This window comes from Paramormyrops kingsleyae, chromosome 18 (genome assembly GCF_048594095.1).
Source record: "Paramormyrops kingsleyae isolate MSU_618 chromosome 18, PKINGS_0.4, whole genome shotgun sequence".
Taxonomy (NCBI): Eukaryota; Metazoa; Chordata; class Actinopteri; order Osteoglossiformes; family Mormyridae; genus Paramormyrops; species Paramormyrops kingsleyae.
Genome location: NC_132814.1, coordinates 3,830,454 through 3,858,428, shown reverse-complemented (window position 1 = coordinate 3,858,428; position 27,975 = coordinate 3,830,454). Strand labels below are relative to the sequence as shown.

Here is a 27,975-nt window from a genome sequence, read left to right as displayed (position 1 = left end):
GATTACTATTGCTATTTCTACATTCCTTCAGTTGACATTTTTTTGGTTCTTTGTTTTGCTGTACATTTATGTTATGCACTGTGCCATGAACTGTGTTGCTATTTTTTATGTAAGTCAGAGAATTGTGGTCATATATCGGTGAAGTTTCACGTGTAGGTTTTTCTGTAGCTCTGATATTGTCTGATGCTGTCTCCTTACCCAAAGGTCTGACTTTCTCTCTTTCTGACTCGTGCATGTAATTAATAATTAATTTCTCAGTGTAATGATGGATAAGGGGCTTACTCTGCAAGGTTGTTCACTAAATGTATGCAAGTATATGCTAATGATAGTGTAATGGCTGGTAATATTCTTTATGGAAGACTGCACACAAGAAAGTGCTGCTTTTCATTCTGTTATGTCTTGCTCCATCAAGGGCTGATTCTACCTCTTTTTGTGTTTGGATTGTTGGGTGGTCCTTTTCTCCTTCACCTGGTCTTTATGATATACAGGGGGCCCACATTCTGACTTCTGATGTCCAGGAATAAAACAGAACCATGGTCATTCTGCAGCAGGTAAGGCAGGCCATGATAATGTGGTAAGCTGTTCTTTGCATTGCTTTATATGTGAGAAGCAAATTTTATTGGTGAAATTCAAAGGGACCTTTCATCTCTCAATGGAGTAAAGAAAACCCTATGTTATGTCACAATATGACTAGATCATGTGACCACAAGTATGCCATGTCTCATACTGAATGTGATGCTACATTTCAAAGGGTCAGTGTATAACAGGGCAATGCCACCTTAGCTATATGCCAGAAGTGTGAGTCAGGTGACCATAAGCATACATTTTCATATCTTTTTGCCCCAGACTCTAAGCCAATCACAACTCCTCTGTCTCCCAATGCTCCTTTTGGATGTTGCATATCTATATTCTCCACACTAGCTCAGTGGACATCGCCATCACCTACACATCCAGGATTTAATTTCCATCTCCACCATGTGTGTGTTGCATAGATTTTACACATATACTCTACGAATCAAGAGTTTGGACACGCCAAGCTGCCCAGAAAGGAAATTGATAGAGTGTTGCATCACATGACCTGGTCACCTGACTAGGGTGACTGCCTAATCCATGTCAGGAAGACACTATGAGCTAGGGTAGGGTTTTTAAACTACCATTTCAATTAGAAAGACCTGGATTTCACTTAAGCACTGAGTTCTTGGTGTGTGCTGATTGGTCAGTCTCTTATAATCGTGTCATGAATGTTAATGTGAAATAGCTGGACGAGTTTCAATTACGGAAACAAACCAGTCAAAGCACAAGAAGAAATGAAATAATTAGCCAGGCACAGGAGTCTTTCAGTTTTAAAGCAGTTTGTAAAACCTGAAGTAGTAGGTCAGTATCTCCCCTGACATGGATTAGGTGGTCACCCTACTCCTGACCTAAACACAGTAGAGATAGTTTTGGAGGAGATTGAGGAGTCAGAGGAAAAGCAGGCAATGAGTGCTGAGCATATGTGGGACCTCCTGCAGGACAGCTGGGAAAGCATCCCAGGAGGCCACCCGGCATAGGGGAGACAGTAGGGTCAGCCAGTCCCTGGAGCGATTGGGGTTAAGGGCCTTGCTCAAGGGCCCAAAGGTGGGATCACTCTGCTGACCCAGAGATTTAAACCAGCAGCCTTCTGAGTCCCAATCCACAGTTGCTGCTCCCCAACAAATTATTTTTTTCGTTTAATACACACTGGCTCGGTTGGTGCATAATTCCATATACAGCCATGGAGAAAAATAAGAAACCACTCTATATTTTGAAACAAATCTGCATATGTTACAAACAACTTGTGGCGCAGGGATTGCTGGGATTACTGCGAGGATTGCTGGGATTGCTGCGAGAGAGTGGTGTTGAGCTGCAGCGATTGTTTGGGATTGTTTTTTTTGGAGTGTTTTGAGTGTTTGTGTGCTTTACCTGTTTACGTGGGTGGCTGTTTATTTCTATTTATTGTTCTTATTTCGGTCAGCGTGAGTGCTTGTCTGTCCTGTCTGTTAATCAACAGCGCGATTATTACCGACAGAGAGCTGCGGGTGTCGCGTGCGCGGCGTTTTTCTGTCCGCGTTTAAACTCCGTAACAAACACCCGCGGGGCAATTATAACTAATAACATCTAACGTCGGTATCGCTACCAAGCGTCGGAAAAGGACAGTTGCTCCTGAGCTTTGCTCGGTCGCCAGTCGGGGCCGGGAGGACATTTTCCACTTTTTTCCCGCTCCGGCAGTAGCCTGCTGTGAGGGGGTTTTTGTGGTTTTTCGACCTCCCAAGAGCAACTTCGATTTCGCCTTGTTTTTAGTTCATACTTGGTTCAGGCAGAAGTTCTTCTGGTAAGTAGTAGTAAGTTTATCAGGTTTAAAATTTTTAATAAAATAATAATTAAGTTCCGTTTTAACACAAGTAATAACTTATTTTAGTGTACTCCGCACGTTACTGCATTTATTGTTACGCAAATTAATCTTTATAGTTAAATACACTATATAAATTTACTGGGCTGGGAGTACGGGGTCATAGTGAGTTAGTTAATTATGGGGCCAGCTCAGTGTTGCGTTTGCAAGATGTTTGACCTTCTGGACGTTAGTGTCCAGTCGGACTTCATCTGCGAGCGATGTAAGCTAGTGGACTCACTCATGGTCAAGGTTCGCGACCTTGAGGAGCAACTGGCTCGCATCCAATGCAACAGTGAGTTAGATGAGCTAGTTGATACGCCGTTTAGGGAGACGGTGTGTACGCCACTAACGGGGGGGAGGGAGAATGAAGAGCAGAGAGGTCGAGAGAGCTGGGTGACCGTAGGTCGTAGACGCAGGAAAAGGCGTACACACGTTACAGAGGCGGCATCACCTGAGGTGTCTGTGTCTAACAGGTTTCAGGTGCTTCCAGCTTTAGAGCCGGAAGGGACTGGGGAAGCAGGTGGGCCCTTGGGCACTGAGGAGCCCCCTCCCCCCAGAAAGAGGGAGGTTGTGGTAGTGGGGGATTCAATTATTAGGGGAGTAGACAGTTATGTGTGCACGCGTGATAGAGGGTCCCGTACGGTGTCTTGCCTGCCTGGTGCCCAGGTAGGAGACCTTCCAGATCGTGTGGACAAGCTTTTGGCCCCAGCTGGGGTGGATCCAGTTGTCGTGGTGCATGTTGGCACCAACGACATAGGCAAGGGTAGAAGGGCTGTTCTGCAGGATAAATTTATAGAAGTCGCCAATAAGCTTAGAAGCAGAACGTCCATGGTGGTATTTTCCGAAATACTCCCCGTGCCACGCGCAAGTGAGGCTAAGTTAGCTGAGATAAGGAGATTAAATGCGTGGCTAAAAGGATGGTGTAGGAAAGAGGGGTTTAGGTTTATGGGGCACTGGAGGACCTTCTGGAACAGGTGGGACCTGTTCAAGCCGGATGGGTTGCATCTGAACCGGAGGGGAACCAGTGTACTGGGAAGGCGTATTTGTAGAGTAGTTGAGGAATGTTTAAACTAGGGACTGGGGGGGCAGGGAGGTTAGTTAAGTATGTAACTGGGGGGAAACGGAAAGCCCAAAAAAATCATATTATAAGTAGGCACTGTAATAAGCCTACCCTTTGTTGTCTGTATTTAAACGCCAGGAGTATTAGGAATAAAATTCATGATTTAGAGGCTCTTATCTCATCGGACTCTTATGATATTATAGCAATAACTGAAACGTGGTTGAGTGATAAGGATGGACAAGAATATAATATGGATGGTTACACATTGTTCCGTAAAGACCGTATAGGTAAGAAGGGAGGTGGTGTTGCAGTATATGTAAAGGAAATCTTGCAGGCAAGGGAGCTTACTGATATAAGTAAAAGTACGGAAGCTATATGGGTAAAATTAGATGCTACAAACTCAAATAGCCTAATTGTCGGTGTTTGTTACAGAGCACCCAATGTAGCTGCTGAGGAAAGCAGATTGTTATACAGTGATATTAGGATTATGAGCAATAAAAATGATGTGGTAGTTATGGGTGATTTTAATCTACCGGGGATACAGTGGGACATTGTTACTGGCTCTTCTGAAAATGAACTTGAGATGGTGGAATTAGTACAGGATTGTTTTTTTACTCAGTTTGTTAACACCCCTACCAGGGGAGATGCCATTCTTGATCTTGTTTTGTCTAATAACCAGGACAGGATTGGTAAATTAGATGTTTTAGAACCACTTGACAGTAGCGATCATAACATGGTTAAATTTGAGGTTAAGTTTAGTGCCCGAAGAGCAAAGTCCAAATCAAAAATATATAATGTTAGGAAGGCTAACTTCAATTGTATGAGATTAAAACTAGAAACCGTGAACTGGATGGAGTTAAATAACAAAACTGTTGAAGAGGCATGGGAATTTTTTAAAAGCACATTATTGCAAGTACAAGAGGACTTCATACCTGTTTCTAGCAAGAATAAATCTAGGAAATTGCAACCTAGGTGGTTTAATAGGGACATAAAGTATAAAGTAAGGAGGAAAAGGGCTTTGTTCCAGAGATGGAAAATAACTGATGATGACATAATAAAGCAAGAGTATCTAAATCTACAGGCTGAATTAAAAAATGACATTAGACGAGCTAAAAGGAATGTCGAAAGGAAGATCGCATTGGAGGCTAAGGATGACGTTAAAAGTTTCTTCCAGTATTTTAACTCTAAAAGAGCTCTAAAAGCTGAAATTACTAATCTGCAGGATAGTAAGGGTCTTATAATTGAAAACGACATTGACATAGTAAATGAGTTCAATGATAGTTTTGCACGGGTATTCACTGTCGAGGACGCTAGTAACTTACCAGTTCTTATTACTAATTCAACATCGTCTATAACTAATATATATATAACTGAAGCTGATGTTTTGCAAAGCCTAGCTAAGCTCAAAATAAATAAATCACAGGGCCCTGATGGCATCTTACCTATAGTGTTAAAAGAGATGAGGGATATTATTTGCCGACCCTTAACATTACTGTTTCAAAAATCCTTATCTGAAGGTGTGGTACCTTCTGATTGGAAGCATGCCAACATAACGCCCATTTTCAAAAAAGGGGATAGAAGTAATTTGTCAAACTATAGGCCAATCAGTCTAACTTGTATAACTGGTAAAGTTATGGAGGCTATAATCAAAGAGAAAATGGTAGATTACCTGGACTCAAATAACATTTTGAGGGATAGCCAGCATGGATTTAGGAGAGGTAGATCCTGTTTAACAAATCTGTTGGAGTTTTTTGAGGAAGCTACTCAGGAAGTTGATGATAAGAAGGCCTATGATGTCATCTATTTAGATTTCCAAAAGGCTTTTGATGTTGTTCCCCACAAGAGGCTCTCACTTAAACTCAAAGCGACAGGTATTTTAGGAACTGTAGCGACTTGGATTGATAACTGGTTAACGGATAGGAAGCAGCGAGTAGTTATAAGAGGCTCGATGTCACAGTGGGCCTGCGTTCATAGTGGGGTACCGCAGGGTTCAATTTTAGGACCACTTTTGTTCCTAATTTACATAAATGATATAGACACCAATATATACAGTAAACTGGTGAAATTTGCAGATGACACCAAGGTGGGTGGTGTAGCAGATACTGAACTAGCGGCTCAGCAGCTACAGCGGGATCTTAATTTAATTAGTGACTGGGCTGACACCTGGCAGATGAAATTTAACATAGACAAATGTAAGGTACTCCATGTAGGGAGCAGAAATATAAAGTACAGGTATTTTATGGGACCTACTGAAATAAAGGTAGCTGATTATGAGAAAGACCTTGGTGTGTATGTTGATGCTTCCATGTCTCATTCTCGCCAGTGTGGGGAAGCAATAAAAAAGTCCAATAGGATGTTGGGGTACATCTCCAGGTGTGTGGAGTTTAAGTCAAGGGAGGTAATACTAAGATTATACAATTCCTTGGTGAGACCTCACCTAGAATATTGTGTACAGGTTTGGTCACCATATCTTAAAAAGGACATAGCGGCCTTAGAAAAGGTGCAGCGTAGGGCCACAAGAATGATTCCTGGTCTTAGAGGAATGTCATACGAGGAAAGGTTATTTGAGCTAAATCTGTTCAGCCTCAAGCAAAGGAGACTGAGGGGGGACATGATCCAGGTCTATAAGATTCTAACAGGTTTGGATGCTGTTCAACCGAATAGTTACTTCAGCATTAGTTCAAATACAAGAACTCGTGGCCATAGGTGGAAATTAGCGGGAGAACATTTCAAACTGGATTTAAGGAAGCACTTCTTTACACAGCGTGTAGTCAGAGTATGGAATAGTCTTCCTGATAACGTAGTGCAAGCTGAATCCTTGGGTTCCTTTAAATCAGAGCTAGATAAGATTTTAACAACTCTGAGCTATTAGTTAAGTTCTCCCCAAGCGAGCTCGATGGGCCGAATGGCCTCCTCTCGTTTGTATAGTTCTTATGTTCTTATGTTCTTATTTTAAAATCATGGTTTAATTGTGGTTCTGCTGGCAGAGGCTACGCTGAGCAGCAAGATGCTTTCAGGTTCAAAATTTCTAAGACAGCAGTACATAAGAATAAGGTGAAGCAGGAGACACTGGAAACGACCAGAAACCAGCCAGGTGAAAGGTGGAGGTGACATTCTAATGCCAGAAATGACCGTGAACTTATCCGACAGTTTCTCATGAATGACATGAATAACATCAGGTGACCTTCAAAAGGAACAGGAAACATTAAGTGCAGGTGTGAAGTGCTCTGCTAAGACAGTTTGTATCAGGCTCCTAGGAGCACGACTGAAGTCCCATAGAACAAAGAAGAAGCCCTTCATTAATGAGAAACAGGGAAGAGCCAGGCTACAGTTTGCAGAAAAATATTTATTATTCACAGACAAACACCCATAAATTAAGACATGAGTTAAGCAAAAAATTGTGCTGTGATCTCTTTTCTGTGGCTGTATATTAAAGTTTTGATGTCTTAATTATTCTAAACTGAAGAAACGTAGTACAAATATACCTTTCACTTGGTTTGTTGGTCCAGATCTTTGATTGGTCATGTATATGGCCACATTGACAATAGTAACCTGTTAATTTTCTGTGCTCTTCATTGTACAGATAAGGGTAACTTCAGTGTAATTTATAATCTTCGTGGTATATTTTAGGATGTACTGTATTTGTACTTATGAATACTTGCTGGGAAGGGTCACTTGTGTAGTTTGGTTAATCAGTAACACCGAATGAAGATTGATTAGATGCTGAAAAATGAGTGTCAAAAATATGCAGATTTACTTGGCAACTGATGATGAATTTCAGATTCAGCATTGCGGCCATTCAGGAATCACTCAGAGTGTGCATTAATGAAAGGCCCTTAGAATAAAGTACATTTTTATTAAGAAAACGACTGGGTTCTCGTGAAGGGGGACCATATATGGTTGGACCTCAAGACAGAACGGGAGTTTGACGTTCCCCTCGGTGCTGTGGTCAAGCTGTGTAATTCTGGCCAGATCCATGTTCTGGATGACGAAGGAAACGTGAGTCTGGACATTGGTTCTTCTAGCTGACTAATGAGGTCTCTCTAATTAGCAGTAACCTACATCTCTATAGTCAGATCAGAATGCATACCAGCAAAAATAGTGTTTTAGTACATGACCAGTTCATTCTGACATTGGTAATGAATGATCGGTAATGCTATACATTAGCTATGCCTTCATAATGCCTTAATTATGCATTCGTAGAACATTATGTGCACCTTCATAATACATTTATAAAAAAATCATAAGCAACATGTAAATACACTAATAATTATATGATTATAATGTTTCTTTTTAATGTGTATAAAAGCTGTTATGGTACGTGAGGATGCTAAGGTATACAGTACATACATTGTGATGGTATGTTAAATGTATGTATTTTTTGTCTTCAAATCTTTTTTATGTTGCAATTAGAACTGCTCTAATGCACAGAAAATTTCAGACTCATGTCTGACATCATATCATATATCATGTCAGAGAGATAGATATCCCGCTTCTTTCAAAAAGATTTATGACCTAAAGGTCAAAAAGGTCACGGGTCAAAAGTTCACTGGGTGAACTTATTTATTTATTATCATTATTATTTATTTATTTATTTTTATTATTATTTTAATTATTTATTTTATTTTTATTATTTTTATTTTATTTTGAGGAGAGTGAATTGTGTGCTTATGAGTGGGGTTTGTCGGAATCCCGCTCAGCCCTGCACTCAGCCAGCACCCTCATAGCACGGGGCTGAGCGGGTCGGTTACCTGATGGAGTGTGAGCATAGGCTGGGTCTGCCTGTGGAGCGGTACCTTGGGAAGGTCCCGGTTGGTCCGGGGGAGCGTGTAAATGTTGTACTTGGGCATAGCGCAAAGGACTCGGAGAGAGCGATGCTGGAGCTTATCCCGGTGCTGCGCGAGACTGAAAGAAACTCTGAGAGAATGAGAAAGTTGGAGCTAAGAATGAGAGGAGCAGCAGGTGGGTCTGACGCTATCGTCCAATGAACGCTTAGCAGCAGCAGCAGCAGATTGGCCGTGTGTGTGTGTGTGTGTGTGTGAAAGCTGACACCCCCCTGCAGCAGCAGTTTGCCAGTGTGTGTGTGTGTGTAGTAGGGTTTTTTTTTTCCTCAAACTTGTTTCAAGTTAGGGTTTTTCTCATGCACCTGATATGTACATCCCGGTAGGTCATCTGTAATAATTTGGGCCACACATCAAATTGGACATTTTGTCTTACAGTATATAACAGTATATAAACATCTTAAATCAGGCGCATGGATGCCTTAAGTATAGGCCGTGGGGTAACCTTGTAGGAAAACCATTCACTGAAAAGGCGTCTTTATTAAAAATAACTAAGGCTTTATTCTTTAAAGTTTTTAATGTGTTTTAATGTGACTGCTAAATGCAGTTTACAAGCTCCTACTGTTATAAAATAAAATGCTATTAACCAGGTGCACTCGAAGTTACAGCTTTTTATGCTTCAGCTAAAAAACAATTTTGGAAAAGTCAGCATATAATGAATGGAAAGAATGGTTACAGATTCGTTGATACAGAAAATGCTGCTGGATCGTTCTTTCACTGCGGAGACATTCTCTTGCGATGGACCTGACCCTACACTGGGTACATGGGGACCATTGCTGAAGTAAGGATCTAATGCGTAGGTGTAGAGTCTCACGGTTAAAAGCCCCAGTCCCCGTGTGGCTCAGGGTTCAAAAGCTGCTAAAGATTGGTAGATTCCATGAGAGGTACCCCTTTAAATACGCTTTATTCCCACCACCCCACAAAAATGAGTACATTTTAAAAACATGACCGTGCTGCATACATATAACAAAACATATGTACAACTTTTATTTTGAATAATAAAACACCTGTACATCTTACATTTTAAAACTCATTTGATAAATGTACACAAACATTTTTGTACAAGTTTGAAAAATAAAACACGTATACATGTTACATTTTAAAACCCTTGTGCAACTTTGAAAATAAAAAACTTCATGTTACATTAACAAAATCTCCTTTGATAAAAAGCCTACAAAATTTGTACAACTTTGTTTTTGTAAAATAAAAGAGATTTCATGTTAGATTTCAAAACTGATTTGCAAAATGAATGCATAAAACTTTGTACGAACAGGCTTGCGCTGCATACACGTAACAAAACGTTTTCGTATAACGCGTCTGGAAAATAAAACACCAGAACATCTTACATTTTAAAACATCTGTACATCTTACTTTGAAAAACTTTAATGTTACATTTTAAAACATCTGTACATCTTTCATGTTACATTTTAAAACATCTGTACATCTTTGAAAAACTTTCATGTTACATTTTAAAACATCTGTACATCTTACTTTGAAAAACTTTAATGTTACATTTTAAAACATCTGTACATCTTTCATGTTACATTTGAAAACATCTGTACATCTTACTTCGAAAAACTTTAATGTTACATTTTAAAACATCTGTACATCTTACTTTGAAAAAACTTTCATGTTACATTAACAAATTCATTTGACGAAATATTTTTAAAGATGTACAACACCCTTTTGCGATGCTGCTAGTTTTACATTTCAGCACCCAAAAGGCAGAGTTTCTCCACTAGTCAACAATCTGCGTTTGTCGTAGACGTCCCTGACATTTTTATCGAGGTCTATTAAACAGGTGAAACGTTTTCACGTCGCGTTTGATTTTGTTATAGTGCGTCATTATAGGGAATTATCCCGCTGCCTTTCATTTAACACGCTTAACCTTTGGCCTATGTTAGCTTTCTGTTCCTGTCTCTTATGTTAGACGGGTCGGTGCCAAGCCGTGTCTTACATCAGCCATAAGATACCCTCAAAACAATTATTTATCATCCAATTTCTTTCTTACCTCTTGGTTACCTTGTTAGGCTTCCTTATCCATGAAAAGAATTTTTAAATATTTTTGGTGTGGCTTTCTGGACCTTTCTTTTGACAGCATTCCTCTCGTTTTCAATAAAAATAATAATGGTAAAATAAACCTCGAGTGAATTATATACATAAACTGAACTGGTCTTATCTTACCTTACATGTATGGGCATGCCTTACCTTGATTTTGTTTTAATTTATTTCGTTTAAATAGAGATTCCTGACACAGTCAAAAAGCTTTGATGCAGTATATATTTAGAAAAAAGGGGTCTTGGGGGGTGCTATATAGAACTATAGGGGTTCTCACCAGAGTAAATAGAACCATTGCCTTCAAAAAGGTGCTATTTCTTTTAATTGAACCCTCTATAATGGTTCTATATAGAACCTTTGAGGGTGTCATATATGTACCAAGCTATAGAACCCTTAAAGGTTCAGTATGGAGCCTTTTGTTTTAAGAGTGTGCATAAATATATGTGCTGCTTTTATGCATTTTTAAACTTAAAAACAGGTCGGTGCCGACCCTAACAGCACAGGAAGGTTAATAATGTCTCTAAGGACAGTAGGAAACAGGGGTCTTTGACCCTCGCTTCACTAGACGCAGCGTGTGGCGAGTTTTGTTGAGCGAGGTAGTTTTGATAAACCGCAGCATTTTCATTATTAGCGTTGTTGATGTTGTCTATTTCATCGAATAAGGCTTCGGGTATATGAGGGGGTGTTGCTCTGTCCTTACCTGCTGATTCAGGTCTTTCGTAGATTTTCTCTTGACCGGTCGGCGCCGTCTCTCGTAGAAAAAAAACTGAGAATACCTATTATTAGAATAAGTTATTTGAATGTATAGCGTTTATCATAAAACATGTATAAAAGAAATAATATACTCACTCTATGCAAGTGCCGTGTAGTTTTCTTTTTCTAGTGGGGTAAGGCCGTAGATGATACTTGGGGGTACTTGTGCTTCTTTACCAAAGGAGGAAAACCCGCTCGACGTAATAAAAATATCTGCGGATGGTTTTTTCTTAGGATTCTTTAAGGAGAAATATAGAGCCTGTCAAGTTTTTTAGGATTATCTTCTTTTCTTAATTAAGTCTTTTTGATGTACATTGCTGTGTTTTTCTTTTAACTCATATTTGTAGTTGTGACGATGCGATCGACCCGGGGATGTACATAATGGGCGTATCGCAAAAACCAAAACTTCAAACAAAACTTACTGTAAGACAAAATGTCCAATTTGATGTGTGGCCCAATTACAGTTTGACCCGGATGACCTACCGGGATGTACATATCAGGTGCATGAGAAAAACCCTAACTTGAAACAAGTTTGAGGAAAAAAAAAAACCCTACCACGCACACACACACACACACACACACACACACACACACTGGCAAACTGCTGCTGCAGGGGGGTGTCAGCTTTCACACACACACACAGACACAGGGCCAATCTGCTGCTGCTGCTGCTAAGCGTTCATTGGACGATAGCGTCAGACCCCCACCTCCTGCTCCTCTCATTCTTAGCTCCAACTTTCTCATTCTCTCAGAGTTTCTTTCAGTCTCGCGCAGCACCGGGATAAGCTCCAGCATCGCTCTCTCCGAGTCCTTTGCGCTATGCCCAAGTACAACATTTACACGCTCCGCCGGACCAACCGGGACCTTCCCAAGGTACCGCTCCACTGGCAGACCCAGCCTACGCTCACACTCCATCAGGTAACCGACCCACTCAGCCCCGCGCTCAGCCAGCACCCTCATAGCACGGGGCTATTCCGACAAACCCCACTCATAAGCACACAATTCACTCTCCTCAAAATAAAATAAAAATCACAAAAAATAATTTAAAAATAAATAAATAATGAAAATAATAATGAAATAAATAATTAAATAATAATAATACAAATAATAAATCAATAATTAAAAAATATTAAGAATATAAATAAATAAATAATAATAATAATAATAAAAAAACACCCCCTCTCCCAACGTCACTAGTCGTGACGTCACATGGTACCATCCTAACCACGCCCCAACCCAGCCCACCCAATGAACTTTTGACCCGTGACCTTTTTGACCTTTAGGTCATAAATCTTTTTGAAAGAAGCGGCATTATCTACTGTATCTCTCTCATGTCATGTCACGTCATATTAAGGCTGTATGCTTCATGCTGCTTATAAATGCTCTGTGATTGCATTATGAAGGTACCCTGAATGTTCTATGAATGCATAATGAATGCTTTATGAAGGTGCACTGAATATTAAATCCACGCATAATGAGTGAATTATGAAGGTGCAGCTAATGTAAAGCATTACTGAATGATCTTGTGCCATGACTGAAGCTGTTTCTTGTTTGCATTTCATTCTGAAAATTGGACACCTGCCATTTTGGATTATTGAGTCCCCATTCTCACACTAGGAGCACTGGCTCTCATCTCTGAATGCCACCAACATCAAGCCTATGCACCCCACCTCAGTGCACGGGGTGGCCGACATGATCTGCCTGGGGGACCTGAATGAGGCTGGCATCCTCCGGAACCTTCTCATCCGCTACCGTGAGCACCTCATCTACGTGAGTTCATAGCCTCCTCTCACTGCCCTATAATTACAGCATTGTTTTAGAAAATGAGCCAATCAGAAATTAAACTCCTCTGATGCTGAAAAACTTCTGGTAAACATGCCATGATGAAACCTGTAAATAATTAAGATGGATATTCCCTCACAATACAAGGTCCTATGCAACATCAAATTAAATGTGTCATCTAGAAATTCACCAAACTGGATAATGTGTCAAGAAATTATTTCACCAATTTCTTTTTCGTTTTGTGTTGTTTCACTTAATATCCCTTTGGATTAATAAAACAGATCAGGTGCCTTCTCATGATATTTCATAATTTTTTGTATTAAAGTTTTACAGTACAGAACTCCCGGTCTAAATTTTTCACTCATAATTTCAAACATAGGATTAAAAGGGGCCGGGCGGTCCATTAACTAATGAGTGCTGGTGTACTGAATAAAACTGGAGAGGGATGTGTCAAATCCACATTCCCCCATAAAAGGATAGCCTTCATATTACATAATAAAGTCCTGATTAATGCATTTTTAGTATCCATTGTAGCTTATACAGGACAGTTCAAAGTTTTTATCAGATGAGAAGCCACAATAATACTCTGGATCAATTATGAGATCCCAAACTCCCATGTTAGCACCATTACTCCACCATTACTCCATCATTACACCACCATTACTCCACCATTACTCCACCATTACTCCACCATTACTCCATCATTACACCACCATTACTCCACCATTACACCAGAGCATTATATTTTGAGAATCAGTTAATATACTTATTGATCTCTGTCACCAACACAAGACACCAGAAGGGTAAAATCAATGGCTAATGGCTAAATGGCTACTTGATAGGCCACAACAGCAGTAGGGTATCACATGCCATTGCTCAAACTTCAGACACCACTGTTTAACAATTCTGTTGAAAAGGGCATCTAGGTCTTTGTCTGCTTCAGTCCTTCATTTCGATGACAGTGATGTAAATATCATGTAACCATAGTCCATGTGCTGATAACAGCAGCCTCCCCTTTATTATCAGGCGTAGAGATGCAAAGATAGCACAGACTGTTGTACTCCAGCCCTCGGGGACCTGCTGTTGTTTGGAACTCAGGCTCTGCCTTTCTTTAAATTATTAATAACGGGCTCTGTTTTCAAAAAATGATTAAGTCCGAGACTGAGTGAGGAAGGAGAGGTGACAGCATGTATACCCCTAAGGGTGATTTCTTTGTTGTGTCTTTCTGAGGTCTGCATTGGATAGATCTAGATGAGCTTCCTGAGTTACCAGTGGTTTAATTCAGGATGTTGTCCAGACAGAGATTAGATATATCAGTTCACATAGACTGATCAGGGGTGGCATGGTGGTGCAATGGTTAGCACTGCTGGATCACACCTCCGCGACCCAGGTTTGTGTGTGTGTGGAGTTTACATGTTCTTTCCATGTTGTCAAAGGGTTTTTTCTGGGTTCTCTGGTTTCCCCTCACAGTCCAAAAACATGCTGAGGCTCATTGGAGTTACCAAATTGTCTGTATGTGTGAATGGTGAGTGTAGTGTATTAAAAAGGGTTTAACGGAGCGCTACAGCACCCCCACGGAGGAATGGTTAGCGCGGTGAGCTAAAAAGAAACAGGAGACAAGAAGTGTTTCGTGTGCTGTTCAGTCTGTTAATAAATATCGTCTTCTTTGTATTACGAGTTTCTGCGAGTCCTTAAATTTCTCTCTTCCTCAATCCCGGATGATGATGCAGCCGCTCGAACACTACAATTTGGCGACGAGGATGGGATTTGAGAGAGGAAGTAGCTCAAAGTGAGTCGGACTAGAAGCTGGTATAATACAAGAAGATGGCGGTGTTTAGCTCAGATTCGGGCCTGTGTTTCATAGAGGCTAACGAGAGCTTCACAGACTATGAGGAGCGTTTTGCACAATTTGTGGAAGCCAACGGAATTGAAGAACGCAAGCAACGTGCTGTTTTTCTGTCTGTGGTACAGTAGGTGCAAAAACCTTTTCATTGCTTACAGATTTACTGGCACCGAAAAGACCGTCTGAGACACCACTAACCGATATTTTGAAAGCGCTCAGAGACTTCTATGTGCCCAAGAAAAACGTCTTGAGTGAAAGATACAGTTTCCGAGCACGGAAGCAGCTGAATGGGGAATCCTTAGCCGAATACGTGGCCGCGTTAAAGGGATTAGCCTCTACCTGTGAGTTCGGCCCTTCGTTGGAGGAACAGTTACGGGATCAGCTCGTGTACGGAATATGCAGTAAGGATTTACGAGCCCGGCTTCTGAGTGCAGCTTATGGTGAACCTTTGACCTGGTCTAAAGTATTGGACATTGTGAGCAATTTTGAATGTACTGTTACAAGTTTAAAGGCCTTTCAGCATGCACCGATGAGGACCGACAGTGTGATTTACGCTAAGCCACAGAGAGAGCCCCCATGAGCGGAGGAGAGAACGCCAGGGAAGGGCAGACGTGATAAGAGCGAATTAATCCCCTGTTACCGTTGTCTGGGAAAGGGACATGCTGCGTCGAACTGCAAGTATAAGGATTTTCAATGTAGAGCCTGTGACAAAAAGGGACATTTAGAACGTGCCTGCCGAAATGCCATGTATAAAAAAAACAACAGAAAAAAAATGCGGCTTCACTAAATCACAAGCCGCAAATAAGCCAGTTTGGGAACGCGAGACGAAATACATCTCGTCAGAAGGGGGCGGCGAGGGAGAGATCGCGCCGCGGACAACAATCAGAGTGCTGTGCCGCCATCCAAAGGCAAAATGGAGTGCCGATCAGCTATTTCGATCACCAGACGCAGATGCAAGCGATGATTTGAACCAGCCCGCTGTGGAAGATGAGCTGCAACAGGCAGAGACTAATAAGGACTATGGACTGTTTGCGTTAAAGGGGAGCAGTGAGTATGTAAAACCCTATATGGTAATGATCAGATGTAATGGTGTCAAGGTAAAGATGGAGGTGGATACAGGTGCAGCCATGTCCATCATTTCAGAGACATTGTACAGAAAGAGGTTCAAAAGATGTAAACTTCAGCCATGTGAAGTAACTTTGAGGACATACTCTTCAGAGCAAATTCCACTGTTGGGTCAGTTTCCGGTTACTGTGAAATGCAGAGAACAGACAAAAACCCTGTTTTTACTGGTGTCTAAGGGTAAGGGGTCTAGCCTCATGGGCAGAAACTGGATTCAGCACTTACATCTAGACTGGTCTAGAGTGAACTATGTATCTAACCCAGTAAGTGAGCTTACAGAGAAATACTCCAACGTGTTTAATTCAGAAAAAGGGATAATTTCAGGTGTACGGGCCAAATTGCAAGTCGCGGAAAATGCCGTTCCAAAGTTTTGCAAGAGTAGAACGGTGCCATATGCCATGAGAGAAGCTGTTGATAAACAGTTACAACTGTTAGAGAGGCAGGGTGTAATTACACCTGTTGAGTACAGTGAATGGGCGGCACCAATCGTGTGTATACCAAAAACAAATGGAGAGGTGCGCATTTGTGGCGATTACAAGGTCACGATCAATCCATGGTTAGCTGTTGACAAATATCCCTTGCCAAAACCTCAAGATCTGTTTGCATCGTTGGCTGGCGGCAAACACTTTACCAAGCTAGACTTAACTCAGGCTTACCAGCAGGTAGAGTTAGACTCAGAATCTAAGCCTTATCTGACTATTAACACTCAAAAAGGATTATATCACATGAATAGGTTGCCCTATGGTGTGTCTAGCGCACCTGCAATCTTTCAACGTATAATGGATCAGACATTACAAGGCCTGTCAAATGTAGTCTGTTATTTGGATGACATTCTGATCACTGGTAAAAACGAAGGGGAACATTGGGAAAATGTCGGACAGGTGTTTCGAAGGTTACAAGAAAGAGGGATTAGAGTGAATAGGGACAAATGTGCGTTCTGTCAACCTCAGGTAACCTATTTGGGGCACCGAATTGATCAGGAAGGTGTACACCCAGTACCGGAAAAAGTTGAGGCTGTTGAAAACGCCCCCGAACCAAAAAACGTGACTGAGCTTAGAGCTTTTTTAGCTTTACTCTCGTACTATGGAAAATTCTTGGAAAAGTTGTCGACTGTAATTAAACCGATGACGGAACTATTACACAAGGACCGGTCTTGGCAGTGGTCAGAGGCCTGTCAAGCATCGTTTGAAGAAGCTAAAAAGCTTTTGTCTTCTTCAAGGGTGCTGACGCATTTTGACCCCCAGTTACCCATATTGCTAGCGTGCGACGCATCTGCATATGGAGTAGGGACAGTGATTTCTCATCAAATGTCTGATGGTTCAGAAAAACCCATTGCTTATGCTTCTCGCACTCTGAGCAAGTCGGAATTGAACTATTCCCAAATTGAAAAAGAAGCCTTGGGCATCATTTTTGGCGTGCAAAAGTTTAGAGACTATTTGTACGGCCGAAAATTTTTGCTCATTACGGATCATCAGCCTTTGGTTAAGATTTTGGGACCAAAAACGGGAGTGCCAGCTTTAGCAGCTGCACGGTTGCAAAGATGGGCATTGCTTTTGGCAGCATACCAATATGACATTAGATATAAATCTTCTGCAGAACATGCAAATGCCGACGGGCTTTCGCGATTACCCGTACGAGGGACCGGACAAACGTGTAATACAGAATTAAAAAGTCTCATTTATTGAGGCAATTCCTGTAGCTGAAAAAGACATTAAAATTGAAACTGGAAAAAGACGAAGTTCTGAGGAGAGTGAAACTGTTCACATTGAAGGGTTGGCCAAAATTTATGGCGGATGAGAAATTGAAACCGTATTGGTATAGGCGTCAAGAGCTCACACTTGAGAATGATTGTCTGTTATGGGGTTTACGGGTAATTCTACCAGACTCACTACGACCCCAACTCTTAAAAGAACTACATGAGTCACATCTAGGGATGGTCAAGAGTAAGGCAGTAGCTCGTAGTCATTTTTGGTGGCCTAAATTAGACGAAGACATCGAAAACATGATTAGCCAATGCAGAGTATGTGCATTAAACCAAAAGCAGCCTAATCTTGTGTCTGTGCATCCCTGGAAATGGCCGTAACATCCATGGGAGAGAGTTCACGTTGATTTTTGTGAAAAGGGAAAGCACCAATTTTTCTTAGCTATGGATGCCTATTCTCGTTGGCCAGAAATCAGACTGATGGCTACTACCACTGCTAAAGCAACTGTTGAGGTTATGCGCAGTATGTTTGCTAGCTATGGATTGCCTAAAGTAATCGTTTCAGATAATGGACCTCAATTTGTGTCCAGGGATTTTGAAACCTTTTTGGAAAATAATGGAGTAAAACATGTCAAATCGGCAGCTTACCATCCAGCCTCGAATGGGTTGGTGGAAAGATTGGTTCAAACTTTTAAACAGTCATTGGACAAACAGAAGGATACATACAGTGTTGCATTGATAGATTTTTGTTCAGTTACAGAAATGCTCCTTTGACAGTGACGGAAAAACCTCCGTCTGAATTGTTTCTAAAACGAAAGATTAGAACGAGGCTGTCTCAGATACAGCCTCGGTTCTCTTCTCAAATGCAGGAAAAGCAGCAAGTGCAGACAAGAAGTTCTGCTCGTGTGCGGGCATTTTACCCACAGCAGATGGTGCTGGTGAAGCAATTCAGGGGAGGGGAAGAAAAGTGGAAGCTAGGAAAAATTGAGAGACCGTTAGGTCCGGTTACATACCTGGTCTGGGTTGAAGGACAAGCCTACAAAAAGCATGTAGATCAGTTGAGAGCAACACAATTGAAGGTGGCTGAGCAGGAGGTGGAAACACTGTCGGCTAAAAACTTGTGTGACACTTCTGAAAAAGGGGAAATTCAGCAGAGATACCAGAAATATCTCAAGGTTCTGTTTATAATAGGCCTTTCCGGGTAAAAAGGGCTCCACAGAGATTAAATCTGTAAAACACTGTTCGATATGGTGTAAAGCTGTTGTTGATTTTGATTTCTTGTTTTTGGGTTTGAGAAGTGAACAGTGTCTTTTCTAAAATGGTTGGATCTTCTGTGATTTGGAGGAAGCGGTAATTTTCAGGGGAGGAAAGTGTAGTGTATTAAAAAGGGTTTAACGGAGCGCTACAGCGCCCCCACGGAGGAATGGTTAGCGCGGTGAGCTAAAAAGAAACGGGAGACAAGAAGTGTTTCGTGTGCTGTTCAGTCTGTTAATAAATATCGTCTTCTTTGTATTACGAGTTTCTGCGAGTCCTTAAATTTCTCTCTTCCTCAATCCCGGATGATGATGCAGCCGCTCGAACACTACAGTGAGCGTGCCCTGTGATGGGCTGGTGCCCCATCTTGGGTTGTTTTGGGCCCTGTGCCCACAGACTCTGGACCCCCCTGTGACCCAGAATAGGGGAAGCGGTTATGGAATGGATGGGTGGAGAGTTTGATCGGTACTGTGTGGTATAAGCAGAGGCTGCTGATTGGGTCACCCAGAGCTGTTCTGCAGCACCAAGCTTAACAGTATTTGCATAGTTAAACCAGATTATTTTCTGCACAATACACTTTTGTCCTGGCAAATGCTCTTTTAGTCATTTCAGTCATCACCCACTTTAATGTGAGGAATTCCAACTTCATTGAGCTGTACATAAATATGCTTCTAGTCAAAGACTGCAACTGGCATAGACTTTAAATCACAGTTATTGGTGTCCTTTAGAATGAACTCTCTGCATGTACTGTAACAACTGGGATTGTTTACTAAATTGGGATGATGAGAGATATTGGCAAGTAATAATACCTGAGCAAACAAACCACAGTCTTTGGGAATAACTCCTGTAGTTCAAAGCATTGTGCTACAAATGGAAAACTGGTTGAAATCCCAAGTCACACTCATCAATTGTAACATGTCACTCTTTTGTGAGTTGCTTTGGAAAATGCTGTCAGATATATAAGTTTCATGAAAATGTGCAATTTACCATTGATGATGCACAATAGTTGATATTTAGCTAAAGGTTTCTGTATCGGTCACATTTTTTTTCTTCCCAGTACAAATTACATTTCGTATTTGACTCCTGTTAAAAGTTTACTTTGAGAAGAATCCCTGAACTGCAGAGATAAAAATACATAACCCACATGTAGCAGTAGATATTGATACGAATGCCAAGCATACTATTCGTCACGCACTGAACAGTATAGCCGAAATGGCATTCACTTAATCTTAAAAAGGCCAAATGAAGTACAAACTGCTGTCTTATCAACCACTCGAACCTAATCGTGGCATATGACTAACCAGTACCAGCACCTGATAGCGCAGCAGCTTCTCATCTCAGGGTGGGGGAAAAATATCCTTTCCGGTTTTACTGTTTATCTGTACCCCACCTATGCAGAGAGAGCTCTGTCTTTCTTCTGTACCAGCAAGTCCCATTAAAGCTTGTTTCAGTGACAGGTGATTGTATATTTTTACTGGTGAAGCACTGCATCATTTAATATAGGGACTTCATGAGACCTTCCTTCACTGTGCAGAAAGTACAAGCCGTATATCACTGCATCATGAACCTCATCTACAGAACCTCTGAGATTATGTTCAGATTTGTGTGGGTACAGCTATATCATGCCTCTGTTATATGCAATACTGGAAATAGTGTTCCATATAAATACTTTTGAAGCACAATATGTCAAACTATATAAATTGCTGAATTGCCTGAAGTTTGTCTGGGTGCCTTATTTCCATAAAAACAGAATGTCATTCAAATATTTCTTTGACTGAAGCTTCTGTATTTTGTCTTTTTTCCCCTCCTGTGCCTGACCTTTCACCTTTGACCCAGCAGACCTACACAGGGTCGATCTTGGTGGCAGTGAACCCCTACCAGCTGCTGCCCATCTACACGGCAGATCACATCCGCCTCTATACCAGAAAGAAGGTGGGCGAGATGCCACCCCATATTTTTGCCATCGCCGACAACTGCTACTTCAGCATGCGACGCAGTGCCAAGGACCAGTGCTGTGTCATCAGGTGCCGAGTCTTCTCTGGGGAATTGGATGGATAGCAAACACTCAGCCAGCCACTGAGATACAAATAAGCCAACGACTGAGCAAACAACAGACACATTAAACCTACAGCTAAAACTTGACAAGCACATGCAAACAAGATTCAATTATTTGAAATTTTAACAATTATTTTATGCTTATGTTTCTTTTACCGGTGTGATGCTGCGTAATGGTTTGTATTGAAGAGTGAGTTTTCATTGTCATCTTTTGTTATGCTGTGTTGTTGTCTGTTATGATATGGTTATGTGTTGACATTTATTCGCCAGTGGGGAATCTGGAGCTGGAAAGACTGAGAGCACCAAGCTTATCCTACAGTTCCTGGCGTCCATCAGCGGGCAGCACTCATGGATTGAGAAGCAAGTTCTGGAGGCCACGCCCATCCTTGAAGGTCAGGAGCAGACAGCTCTGCTTTCTACAGGCTGCCCAAAAACGCCAAACAGCACCCTGGTATTGCTTGCTGATCTGTATCACACAACATGATGGGGACATGTGACTTTGACATAGGGCTGGGCGATATCATATCAATATATCATTCAAGCGCAAAAATCACCAGGGCTTCAGATGACGGGCGAAACAACATTTGGCCGGATGCCAGCTTTTCGGTACCATACGGATGTTTTTTTATGCCCATAATTTGGTAAGAAGATTAGTAATATGGATAAAATATTAATGATACCGTATGTGTTTTGTGACACCCAAAAGTACTGAGAGGCTGGCGTCATATACTCTCATCTCAGCAACTCAGTAGTTATAAATCATCTATCAAATGATAGTACTGTTACATGTGTTATGACTAATCCCTGCTGTGTTGTTTTGTTGCAAAAGTATGTTTACTGTATGTCTTTCACTTGCTGCAGCTTTTGGCAACGCCAAGACTATTCGCAATGACAACTCAAGCCGCTTCGGAAAATACATTGACATTCACTTCAATATCAGAGGGGCGATTGAAGGGGCCAGGATTGAGCAATACTTGTTAGAGAAGTCCAGAGTCTGTAGACAGGTCTGTAGACATGTGGATGCCACTCTTACTTAATGACACAGGTATATAATTAAGCATTTAGCTATGAAATCTCCAGCAACAAACACTGTCAATAGAATGGGTGGTCTTATGGAAGAGGTTAGTGACTTTCAACTTGGTACCACAATAGGATGCCATCTTTCCAAATACTTAGCTCACCTGAAAGAGATGCCCTGGTCAAGTGCAATGAAGTGGAAAATGTTGGGGGGCAAGTTCAGTTATGAAGTGATATTCCCCACAAGCTCACAGACAGGGACCTGATCACCCAGCATCAATACCCAACCTGAATGGCAGCAAATCCCACCCACAATGTTCTAACATCTAATGGAAAGCCTTCCCAGAAAAGCAGAAGTTATTATAACAACAAAGGGTGGACTAAGAGTTACACAAGTTTATGACAACGTACTTTTACCTAAACGATGTACCTAATGTTTTATGTAGTAATGTACAATCAGTACTGTACAAATGGATTGCATTACATCAATGGACTGATCTTTGATATTCTCCCATACCCAGACTCAAGATGAGAGAAACTATCACATCTTTTACTGCATGCTGCAGGGCATGTCCCCTGACATGAAGAAGAAGCTGTATCTTGGCAACGCTGTAGATTATGACTACCTCACCATGGTGAGAAACATGTTTCTGCAGCTACTTCCTACATCCATTCCAACTGCCTTTGCAATGACACGGTAACCAAAAGTAACCTTATTGTTACTGAATAATTATTTCTTGGTATCACAATGGTTTGTTCGCAAAAATCTTGCCGTCACTGTGACTGACAAATTCTGCCCATCTCCGCATTTCCTGATTCAGGCTGTGATTTGACAGCTTGACTCTAGCATCTCCAGATTGAACTACATGCTTGTCTCATTAGCTTTACTCCATCTCACGCAGAACTTAATTACACATCATGCTAAAGACCTAACTCCTGTCTCGACATAAAAACCTTAGTACTTGGTACCTTGGTACTGTTGCCAAGAAACCTGTATCATCGTACCATATGAGACACCTGAATGTCTCCTGTTCAAAAGAAATCACAATGATTATTTGTTTTTTGGTATTTGAAAGAGCACATTTAGGATAGCAGGTATGTATGTGCTTGGTCATTGTTTCTTCAGGGAAATTGTGTTGTGTGTGATGGCCGTGATGACCTTAAGGAGTACTCCAACATCCTCTCTGCAATGAAGGTTCTGATGTTTACTGACACCGAGAGCTGGGAAATCTCCAAACTACTTGCAGCCATCTTGCACATTGGTAACCTGCGCTTTGAAGGTGAGCCAGCAAGAGGGCACCAGAGCCAGTGGGGCAAATTTGAACCTTTGGGATGGCCATCCTATGGCACAGGTCTGGCCCACCAAATTCACTACTAACTCTCACCAGACTGTGAGTAAATTGTTACCAGTTATCAAGAAATTATGTCGGAAAAAAAAAAATCTCCATTTCTCCACCACTCGGAGGTAAATTTTTTTTGTCTTATAAATTGTTCTGGTATAATTAAAATCATAGTTATGTTATTACTGAGTCAATGTTTTGTTTAAAAAATTAAAATGCAATTGTTAAAGTAATGGAATGAGCTTCATTTATTATTAAAAGTATACCCCAGTCAGTGATTTTTAATATTGTAATTTTCTGTTTGCCCATTCATCTCTAGCCAGAATGCATGACAACATGGATGCCTGTATGGTGCTGTGCTCTGTGAACCTCACTACTGCTGCTGCCCTGCTGGAGGTCAGAGTTCACCGCATTGTTTTAACTGACTTTTCAAGAAGCTTACAGGTTGTTAGAAACCAAAGTAAAAGTCAAAATCATTTTCTGTAAGGAACTTGGTCCCCTGTGAAGAAATTCTCTTCTATTTTGTGTATTTCTTGACAGTTTCAAGATTTCTCTTTTAACTCACAACATCTTACAAAAATATACATGACAGCATTTTAGAATGAAGTATTTTTCATGTAATTAAATAACAACTCAGACCTGGCTGGTGCCTCCTTGTCTTCTCATGCATTTGGATTTTTGCATGACGAGATAATTCATCACGCCATGTTTATTTAGATATTCTGAAGGCTTTGACATTGTTCAAATGGGCACTTTTATGAAATCATAATTGGATATGTAAAAGGTATGGTCCTGTTAGCAAATGTTATATGTGAAAAGATTAAATTGTGTGGTGGTTTCCATGGTGATGGTTCTCTGGGACTAATCCAGCAGGCTGGGTACATACAGTAGATTGTCATAACTATTAGTTATGTACCAGTGAGTCAAGTACCAATGAATTCATTTTTTATGCTTTGCTATATATTCAGAGAGAATTATCTTGCAAATATCGCTCTGTTGTTCATATTTTTATATTTTTAGAATACTTATGATAAATGGGGCTACAGCTTTCGGTTTTATGAGTCATTAAGTATTATTGGGCTGCCTAATTTTTATTCTCAAGTCTATAAAAGACCTGATGCAGTCTGAGATTTACAAATGGACTATGACCACTCCTTAAATGTATGCAGGACTGCCCCCTAGTGGCCAGTTTTGGAACATTAATCCCCCTTCCACTCCCTGCTTCAAAATAATGCAATTTGCACCAAGAAGGCTATACAGCTGAGTTACACAGGGCTTCAACCTCAAAACATAGCTTTCAACAACTCATTGACAGTGTGTATTAGATTTAAAGTAATTTGGAACTTATTATATGGTTACATTATTGATCTCTGTGGAGGTTATCTTTCATAGAGGTTATATATAGCTGGCTTGTAAGACCTTCCTGTCCTGTTGTCTACAAATCACATGGTTAACAGATCGCAGCAGTATGGGTTGTTGTACAGTGCGAGTGGCTGTAAATTGCCTGCTCTGATGTGTTGCTATGTAGGTGGACCCTGAGGAGGTGATGAGCTGCTTGACCAGCAGGACCCTCGTCACTCGAGGAGAAACTGTATCAACTCTCCTCAATGTGGAGCAGGGGCTGGATGTGCGCGATGCTTTCATAAAGGTTATCTCCTCCATCCTCCTAAGGATCTGTGAGCGACTTCTGTCCTACATCTTTATGAACCCAAGGGAGAATATGTCAGACCTGAAATATGAGCTTGTGAAAATCAGTTGTACCATAACTGGGTTCAGTTCCAAATTATGTTACAGATCTGAAGTCATTTATCACCATTATTTCCCATTAGCAGTGAACCTAGAACCTTTTCATTCTCACATCTTAGGGAATTTATGGAAGATTGTTTGTATGGATCGTGGACAAGATTAATGCTGCCATCTATAAACCACCCCCCAGTGACTGTAAATACATGCAAACATCCATCGGCCTGCTGGATATCTTTGGGTTTGAGAACTTTGTTATTAACAGGTATACCATCATTTTCAAGTCTAGATGAGATTTCTTAAATATCAAGGAACTTAAAGAACTGAAATATATTTCTAAATAGCTATAGATGGGTTGCAAAGCTGACCGATTTGCATCTTTGAAGCGGATACTTATTGCAGTTTCAAATCCCTTATTTAATTCATTGATGACTTGCTCCCCTGATCATTGAACTGTTGTGATTGACTGTTCTTACCCTCAGTTTTGAGCAACTGTGCATCAACTTTGCCAACGAAAACTTGCAGCAGTTCTTCGTGCACCATGTGTTCAAGCTTGAGCAGGAGGAGTACAACCTGGAGGGCATCAGGTGGCAACACATCGAGTTCACCGACAACCAGGATGCCCTCGACATGATCGCCATCAAGCCTATGAACATCATTTCTCTCATTGATGAGGAAAGCAGGTTTCCAAAGGTGCCGTCCAAGGGGGCCTGGCTTTCTCTTCAAATCAGTCTGCTTTACTTTGCAATTAGAAGTCAAATCTTAAAATAATTAATCTCAGATCATCTCTGAAATGTCAGATTATTCATTTTTCTATTTCTGGAGTTTACATGTTCTCCCCATGTCATGGGGTTTCTTCTGGGCTCTCCAATTTCCCCCCCCCCCCCCACAGACCAAAAACATGCTAAGGTGAATTGGAGTTACTAAATAATTCATGGGTGTGAATGTGTGTGCATGTGCCTTGCGAAGGGTTGGCGTCCCGTCTAGGGTTATTCCCTGCCTTGTGCCGGACCTTCCATAATCTCCCATGTGGCCCTGCACAGGAAAAGCTGCTATAGATGATGAATGTCGTATTCCCATTGTCTAATTAATCCTTTTGTTTTGACGAAATGTTGTCATTCATGCAAACCTGGCTTCTGCGCGGTACAGCTGACATTGTCAGGTCCGCATTCTAACCACGATTATAGAAATATTTTCACTAATATAAAATCTATTGCTAAATTCTCCTTACTGGGGCCTTTTTCAGGGCACGGATGTTACCATGCTGAATAAGCTCAACTCCCAGCACAAGCTCAATCCGATCTATATCCCCCCCAAGCACAGCCGCGAGACGGTGTTTGGCATTCAACACTTTGCTGGCACTGTTTACTATGAGACTGCAGGTACTATGTATGGGATTTCCCTCCAATCTGCATGATATTTTTTATCTATCACATAATATCCTTTCAACTAACAACTGACTGAAGGTCTTCCATCAAAAACAGCAGTCAGCTGGAAGCAGCTTGTGGTTTATGTTACATTTTATTTATTTTTTGCAGCATTTGCAAACTCTAACCAAATAACATTTTCTTTTCCTGGAATATGTCCCTAGATATTCTATATACAATATGGATTTACTAGTATAAATATTTTCGTAGAGTGTTGCATTCTTTGACAGAATCAATGTGTTGTTCTTTTCTGGAGTTAGAGTGTTATGTAATGTTTTGTTATGCAGTTTCAAATTGTTGCGTTCCACATGACCCCCTAATTTAATTTGATTGGTCACGGCTTATATCTGGACACCATGCACAAAATTGGTTTGGTCTAGCTTGTCAATGCCACAAAGTCAATTATCTCACTGACTGGTCCCTCTGCACCATGCTGATAATTAAGTTAGTCACAGAGTGGTGTTCATTCATTTCCTCTGGGAAGGGAATGAAATGAATACATAATACAAAGTTCAAATGAAGTAAACTCTTCGACTTCTTTGTTTGAATCATTACATGCAGCTGACCTTCAAAAGCCACCAGAAATCTTATGCTTGATCTCTTACAGGCTTCCTGGAGAAAAACAGAGACGGTCTCCATGGTGACATAATCCAGCTGATCTACACTTCCAGCAATAAATTCATCAAGCAGATCTTCCAGACTGACCTTGCCATGGTGATGTACCATAGCTTGGAGGTCCTTAGTGATGCCGCATAGATTTTTGAGATCTTTTATTAGCTTAGCGATAATTTCTCAATGCTGTGTCTGTTATATCTTAATAGCCGAGCCAGAGATTCATCTATGTTCACTTTCTGTGTTAGCTTTGCAGGGAAGTATAATCAAACTTAACTAGGTTTTGTCTCTGACTGTAGCCACCAAGGGTATCTTCTACTGAAATTAGAAGATAAATGTGTTTTTTATGTCACAACACCATCAACTGCATCCTAGCACCAACTTGGTACTCCTTCTAGGTTCTGACATCACTTCCTATCTGACTACCTCCTATTCTTCAGCTGCGATAACTAGCTCACACGTGTTTTTTTTTTTTTTACTTACAGGAAATATCAGATAGCATATAAAACAGTTAACTCACAAAGAAGAAATTGCAAACTACACAGAAATAGACTCAGGTTTCCACCTTATACTATTTTTGTCATTGGAAAATTAAATTTAAATTATTTTTTCTGTGTGCAACTATGTAACCATGACCTTAATGCCTAAATACATTCCAGAAAAGATACAAAACAATAATAAACCATTATAGCCAATAAGTGAAAACTTGACATTTTCTGGGAATGTAGTTATGACTATTGGGAAGGGCTAGTCCTGTGTATCCCAGCTGCAAAGATAGTTCTGATCTATCTGTAACTTTGAGTGATCAGACATTGGTGGTGCCCCATGTGTTAGTTTATTGGTTGCATCCCTGCTTTGAAGTTGCCCCTGTCACAGTAAGGGGGAGGGAAAATCTGAAACACTGAGAAGGAAGTGAGAGAATCAGAAAAGCAGGCAGAGAAACAATAGTTTAGACT

The 27,975-nt window shown here is 40.9% G+C and overlaps 1 protein-coding gene across 9 annotated transcripts in view; it reads left to right on the top strand.

Moving 5' to 3' along the window:
- The first annotated feature begins 2,324 nt into the window (after positions 1–2,324).
- LOC111842606 (unconventional myosin-VIIa-like) overlaps positions 2,325–27,975 on the top strand; it is a 51,549-nt gene continuing 25,898 nt past the window's right edge. For 2 of the 9 annotated variants that reach the window (XR_002837956.2, XM_023809410.2), the window contains exons 1-13: positions 6,347–7,469; positions 12,740–12,892; positions 20,665–20,849; positions 21,151–21,272; positions 21,742–21,884; positions 22,419–22,532; positions 23,024–23,177; positions 23,557–23,633; positions 24,766–24,885; positions 25,103–25,245; positions 25,463–25,673; positions 26,227–26,362; positions 27,015–27,121. Coding sequence is in view for 7 of the 9 variants with exons in the window: in XM_023809410.2 (XP_023665178.1) it covers positions 12,782–12,892; positions 20,665–20,849; positions 21,151–21,272; positions 21,742–21,884; positions 22,419–22,532; positions 23,024–23,177; positions 23,557–23,633; positions 24,766–24,885; positions 25,103–25,245; positions 25,463–25,673; positions 26,227–26,362; positions 27,015–27,121 (1,623 nt within the window). In the remaining 2 variants the exon portion in view is untranslated. Of the gene's footprint in view, positions 2,351–6,346; positions 7,470–12,739; positions 12,893–20,664; positions 20,850–21,150; positions 21,273–21,741; positions 21,885–22,418; positions 22,533–23,023; positions 23,178–23,556; positions 23,634–24,765; positions 24,886–25,102; positions 25,246–25,462; positions 25,674–26,226; positions 26,363–27,014; positions 27,122–27,975 lie in introns of those variants that run through there. The other 7 variants (XM_023809393.2, XM_023809370.2, XR_002837950.2 and 4 more) reach the window with 5 other exon arrangements.